At 46.5% G+C, this 6,000-nt stretch overlaps 1 protein-coding gene across 3 annotated transcripts in view; it reads right to left on the bottom strand.

Annotated features, from left to right (window-relative positions):
- The window catches only part of YIPF6 (Yip1 domain family member 6), a 43,068-nt gene extending 38,107 nt beyond the window's left edge, over positions 1-4,961 (bottom strand). For 2 of the 3 annotated variants that reach the window (XM_025372719.1, XM_025372717.1), the window contains exon 1: positions 4,335-4,961. In XM_025372719.1, coding sequence (XP_025228504.1) covers positions 4,335-4,391 — 57 coding nt within the window. In that variant the 5' untranslated portion in view covers positions 4,392-4,961. Of the gene's footprint in view, positions 1-4,300 lie in introns of all 3 variants that reach the window. The other variant, XM_025372718.1, reaches the window with a different exon arrangement.
- Positions 4,962-6,000: the final 1,039 nt, after the last annotated feature.

Raw genomic sequence — 6,000 nt, forward strand, 5'->3', positions numbered from 1 at the left:
GCTAATGGACCCTGCTCTCTGTCTAGCCCTCAGCAGGAAAGGCGACTTGGATCCATGCCCCTCCCCTTTCCCATCAGTAGGCAGGCTCTTGCACATATATAGATGTGCTCACAGAAACACACATGCACACTGCTCTGCCTGGCTTGGGCCAGTAAGGGGAACAGGTAGAGGCAGGGCCAAAAACACACAATAAAAACAGGGACTGCAACCTTAAAAAAAAAATAGCTGGGAGCAAATGGGTTATACTATTGACCAAAATCCTGGAAAAAGGAACCAACAAGGGGAAGCATGAAGCCAGAATCAGCTCAAAGAGGCTTGGCTCCCAGGAGTGGATGAAGGGATAGCCAGTGGGCATGGTCTCCAGCCAGCCCTTCACCTGGGTCCAGCTTCCTCACAGCCTGAGATCTTCCAAAGATCCCAGATTGTAGTTTGAGACCAGCCTGGCCAACATGGTGAAACCCCATCTCTACTAAAAATACAAAAATTTTCTGGGCATGGTGGTGCATGCCTGTGATCCCAGCTACTCGGGGAGGCTGAGGCAGGAGAATCACTTGAACCTGGGAGGCAGAGGTTGCAGTGAGCAAAGGTGGCACCATTGCACTCTAGCCCTGGGTGACAAGAGCAAAACTCTGTCTCAAAAAAAAAAAAAAAAAAAAAAAGACCCCAGACTGCAGCCATTATTACAGCCTACCTTTTCTTCCTGCCCGCTAAATACAGGCATTACCCAAGATTCTGTCTTTGTAACCCTGTGCAGATGACTCCTAAAGCAACATCTCTAGGCATGACCTCTTCTGAGCCCTGAAGTACAGGTTTTAAAGTCCAATTGCCTGTTGGATATCTATCGAATGGCCTGCCAGTATCGCAAACTAAACATGTCCCAAACTGAATTAATCAACTTTTAAGGCCCTCATCCAGCTAACCCTCCTTGTATATTATCTATTTTTGTTCAGAGTGTCACTATACTCTTGGGTGTCTACAACCATACTCTTCAAAATGTGGTACCGGGAGCAGCAGCAGCAGCATCACCAGGGAGTCTGTTAGAAATGCAAAATCTCGGGCCCTATCTCAAACCAACTGAATCAGAACCTGCAAATTAACAAGATTCCCCAGATGACTGCTAGCACACTAAAGTTTGCAAAATACTGATCTAAGACAAATCCTCCTTCACATACTACAAACCCTCGTGGATTCTGCCTTGTCTGAAATCCTCTTGTCTCCTGCCACTGCTGTTGTCCAGATCCCTATCATTTCTTCCCAAAACTACTGCAACAGCTTCACTGGCCTTCTAGATTCCAGATATTCCCCCACTGTAACTTACCCTCTATTATGTTGTCCAATTCATGATTTCAAATTCTTCCCTCCTCAAAAATTTCCACTGGCTCCTTGTAGCCCATTAAGCCTCCCAGGTTAGTAGTCGATAATAAGAAATAATACTTATTGCAATATTATATGCCAGACATTCTATTAAGTGTGTTAATTTATCCAATGTGTTAACTCATTTCACCTAACAACCCCATGAATTAAGTATTGTTATATCTCTATTTTACAGATGGGGAAACTGAAGCAAGGAGGGGTTTGGTAATTTCCCCAATATCCCGCTAGTTAAGTGACAGTGCTTAGAATCAAACCTAAGCAAATCGACTCCAGAGTACACATACCAAATCACCACTGTTCCATACTGCCTTCCTAACTCAGTAGGCTTACATGTGAAGGCTTATCTCCTAATAATTCCCTGTGCTTCAGCCAAAGTGATCTACCTGTTGTTCTATATATATATTAGCACCTTCCAACATCTGTGCCTTTGTTCACAAGAGGCTGTGTAGCACAAATGGATATAGTCTGGGCTTCAGAGTCAGATCTAGGTTCAAATATCAGGCATGGGCACTAACTGGATGTAGACCTTAGGAAAATCATCAAACCTCCCTGCATCTCATATCCTCATCTGCACATAAAATGTAGTTAAAAGCCACCTAACTGAAATGATTGCTGTAAAGTTTAGCAAATACGCAGAGGATGTCTAGCACAATATCTAGCATGTAGCAGGTGCTCAGTTATTGATAGCTCTTACGCTCACCTGCAATTTCAAATCCTACCCATCCTTTGAAGTCCTTTCAAATATAACTTCCACCGTGTAGCTTGGTCACCCCAACTGGACATGACAGCATTTTCCTTTAAATTTCTGTAATATTCTTTGTGTAACTTTCTCTTATATACTGCCTTATTTTAGCATTGTGTACTTGTCTTATCCCTACAACTTAGACTGGTAGCACTATAGAGGTAGGCCCTTTGCATTCCCTACAGCAACTAGCACAGTGCATTACTCATTGTGGGAGTTCACTAAACATTTGTTGAATGGAAGCAGACTGCATATTGAGTAATGAGTGATTAGAACCACTGAAGTTAACTGGGGGAAAGCTTCACAGAAGAGGGGTGGAGAAGTTTAAATGAAAGAGAGAAACTAAAAACTACTAAGCACCTATGACAATGTCTTAGTAGGCACTATGTGTATATTATCTCATTTAGTACTCTTCGCTAATTCAGTGATGTGTTCCTATCACCATTTTCCAAATGAGGAAACTGGGGTTCAGCCTGATTTTACTCAAGGTCATAATAGAACTTAACACAACTCACTCTTATTGCCATATCCCCAGTGTCGAAAGGAGTGCCTGGAACATAGTAATGGATGCTCAATAAATATTTGTTGAGTGAAGGAAGAGGTGAACAAATGGAGAGAGTAAGCAGCAGAGTTAGGACTAGAATCAAGTTCACTGATCTCCTAGCTCAGTTCACTATGTTAAGTTGCTAATTCAAAACAGAAGAAAGGGGGCCAGGCACAGTGGCTCACACCTGTGTCCCAGCACTTTGGGAGGCCGAGGCAGGCAGATCACCTGAGGTCAGTAGTTCAAGACTAGCCTGGCCAACATGGTGAAACCCCATCTCTACTAAAAATACAAAAATTAGCTGGACGTAGTGGCAGGCACCTGTAATCCCAGCTACTCGGGAGGCTGAGGCAGGAGAATTGCTTAAATCCCAGAGGCGGAGGTTGCAGTGAGCAGAGATTGTGCCATTGCACTCCAGCCTGGGCGACAAGAGCAAAACTCTGCCTCGAAAAAGAAAAAAAAAAAAAAAAAAAAAAGAGGAAAGGGAAGAACCATTTAGTGAGCAACTACTATATAACCAAACACATTGAGAAGAGGGACAGGAGCAGAATGTTGACCTCTTTATACTCCTCAGTTGATGGTACTGGTAGTATTAGACATGTTACATAAATTATGCCATTTGATCTTTCTAAAAACTCTTTTGAGGCAGGTATTTTTATCTCCATTTTACAGATGAAGAAACACCCTCCACAAAATGACTTGCCCAAACTCACAAAGTGGGTGGATTCCATCCCAGGTAAAGTTTAACTCCAAAGCCTGTGTTCTTAAAATACTTGTCCACACTTTGGGCTTGCAATGGAAATTCTATCCCTTGCAGAGACAGGAGCAAGAGAGTATGGTGAAGTTGGCTGGGCACAGTGGCTCATGCCTGTAATCCCAACACTTTGGAAGGCCGAGGCAGGAGGATAGCTTGAGCCCAGGAGTTCGAGACCAGCCTGAGCAACATGGCAAAACCCCATCTCTACAAAAACTACAAAAAATTAGCCGGGTGTGGTGGCATGCACCTGTGGTCCTAGCTACTAGGGAGGCTGAGGTGGGAGGATCACGTGAGCCTGGGAGGCAGAGGTTGCAGTGAGCGGAGACGGCGCCACTGCCCTCCAGCCTGGGTGACAGAATAAAACCGTCTCGATTTAAAAAAAAAAAAAAAAGTAAAAAATAAGAAAGGAGAACAAGTATGGTGAAGAGAATGGCAAGGAGCTGCGACAGGAATGGCAGGGGTTAAACCTGACCTACTGGGGTCATGGAACAAGTCAATACTAAAGTTATAAGCAATAAAACGTTAATGTCCCATGGGAAGCAATCTCTCATTCCTTCAACAAAGGTTGGTGACAGGTTTTGATAAAAATGAGGGGACAGCAGAAGAAAAGATAACTTAAGAAATCACCTAAAGTTCGCCATTTAACACAATGTAGGGGACGAAGACGAGCCCTGGGAGGATGGGAAAGGAAAGATCGGAGTTTCACAAAAAGACCTGGAAGGAACCAGGAGGGCATGGGGCAAAATGGTTAGCACAAAGAACAGGTGTAGCGTTGGGACTGGTTCTGGCGTCGGGTACAGGAAGGGCCTGCCGGGCGGAAGGGGATCCAGCTCTCAGGCCACGAGCCCGTTCCCCGACTTCTTTAGGGGGCACTCTGCCTCACCCTCGGTCCCTTTTGTTGCAGATCCCAAGCTCACCAGGGGCCTGGGCGATGCTGTCCCCGGGTCTCCTGGAGACTCCTCCGCTTCCGCCATCTTGGCCCTCCTTCTCCCGGGTCGCTCCCACAGGTCTTTGCGGAACCTGCGACGTGGAGGCCACGGCCGGTCAGCGCGTCATCGCGTGCGGCCGCGTCACCTAATGGCGCCTGGCAATGGCCGGCGGCTGCGGCCCCTCGCTCTCCCTCGGTCCTCGGGGTGTCAGGGACAGCTTCGCATCGCCTTGTCTCGTTTCTTCCGGGCCACGGGTCCCGCTAGACACGCTCCGCCTTTAACACTCAAGCCAGATTCTCAGACCGTTCCCTCGCTCTCGCGACCACTGCTGCCTTCTCCACCCCACCGACCCCCCCGCCCATTTCCCGTTCTCAGGAGTTGGCTTGGAGTGCCAGACCCTCTATCACGGCGATTGTAGGAAAGAGCCTGCCTCTTCCTACCCTTCCCCGGCCGCCGAGCGACTTCAAGTTTCCGTGCCCCGGAATGAAGGGTTCAAGCCCCAACCTACTGCTCCCTCCGCCGCCGCCCCTGCCCCGCTGACTCTGAGCCTCTCCTTCTGCTCCCAAGCCTCTTCCCACTTCCTTGACTTTTATAAACCTCTCTACTGCCTCCACACCAACCCTCCAGGATTACTTTTCTCGGGCACCCACTCTGGGGGTGGGCGGGCAAGAAGCTTCGTTGACCAAACTTGTTAATCCCACTTCAAAAGTTGCTAAACACGGTGGCTCATGCCTGTAATCTCAGCACTTTGGGAGGCCGAGGCGGGTGGATCACAAGGTCAGGAGATCGAGACCATCCTGGCTACATGGTGAAACCCTGTCTCTACTAAAAATACAAAAAAATTAGCCGGGCGTGGTGGTGGGCGCCTGTAGTCCCAGCTACTCGGGAGGCTGAGGCAGGAGAATGGCGTGAACCCGGAAGGCGGAGCTTGCAGTGAGCCCAGATCGCTCCACTGCACTCCAGCCTGGGCAACAGAGCGAGACTCCGTCTCAAAAAAAAAAAAAAAAAAAAAAAAAAGTTGCTAAACCATTTGGCGCAAGTACTGAAAATGTTCAGGGTCTAAAAGAGAGTAACTATTGTGAGAATAACTTAAATAAAAAATAATCTGCATGTCCCAACCTCTTTTCCTTATCTCATCCTTTTGGACTTTCACGGTATTTCTGGTCCCAGTTTACGTTGGCCCCAGGCTAAAATGTAGTCAGACCATGCAGCCATTGTTGACAGCATCAGCATCCAGGATGCCTGAGTGCCCTTTGGTGGTGTTAAGCATTTGACCAACAACACAGGGGATGGGTGTGAAATAAAAATGTTTTATATAATATATATACACACACACACACACACACACACACACAAGGCAATCAAAGTAGTAAACTTAAGAAGGAAGAATGTGGAATGTGGAGGGACAAAATTCCAAACGAATGGAGGTTTTTTTTTTTTTTTTTTGGTGTTTGTTGTTTTGTTTTATTTACGATAATTCCCCTTCTGACCAAGTACAATTTTAGTACTTGCACAAATACTGGTGGAAGTGATATTAAAATTTAAGCCAGTAGATATGAAATCTTTTTGTAATTGCAAGGGAATATCATCTACAAATGCCCCAACTCCAGCCTCAGCCTCTCACCTCATCCTCCCACCCTATGATTACCAGACC

Source organism: Theropithecus gelada, chromosome X (assembly GCF_003255815.1).
Source record: "Theropithecus gelada isolate Dixy chromosome X, Tgel_1.0, whole genome shotgun sequence".
NCBI classification, from domain to species: domain Eukaryota; kingdom Metazoa; phylum Chordata; class Mammalia; order Primates; family Cercopithecidae; genus Theropithecus; species Theropithecus gelada.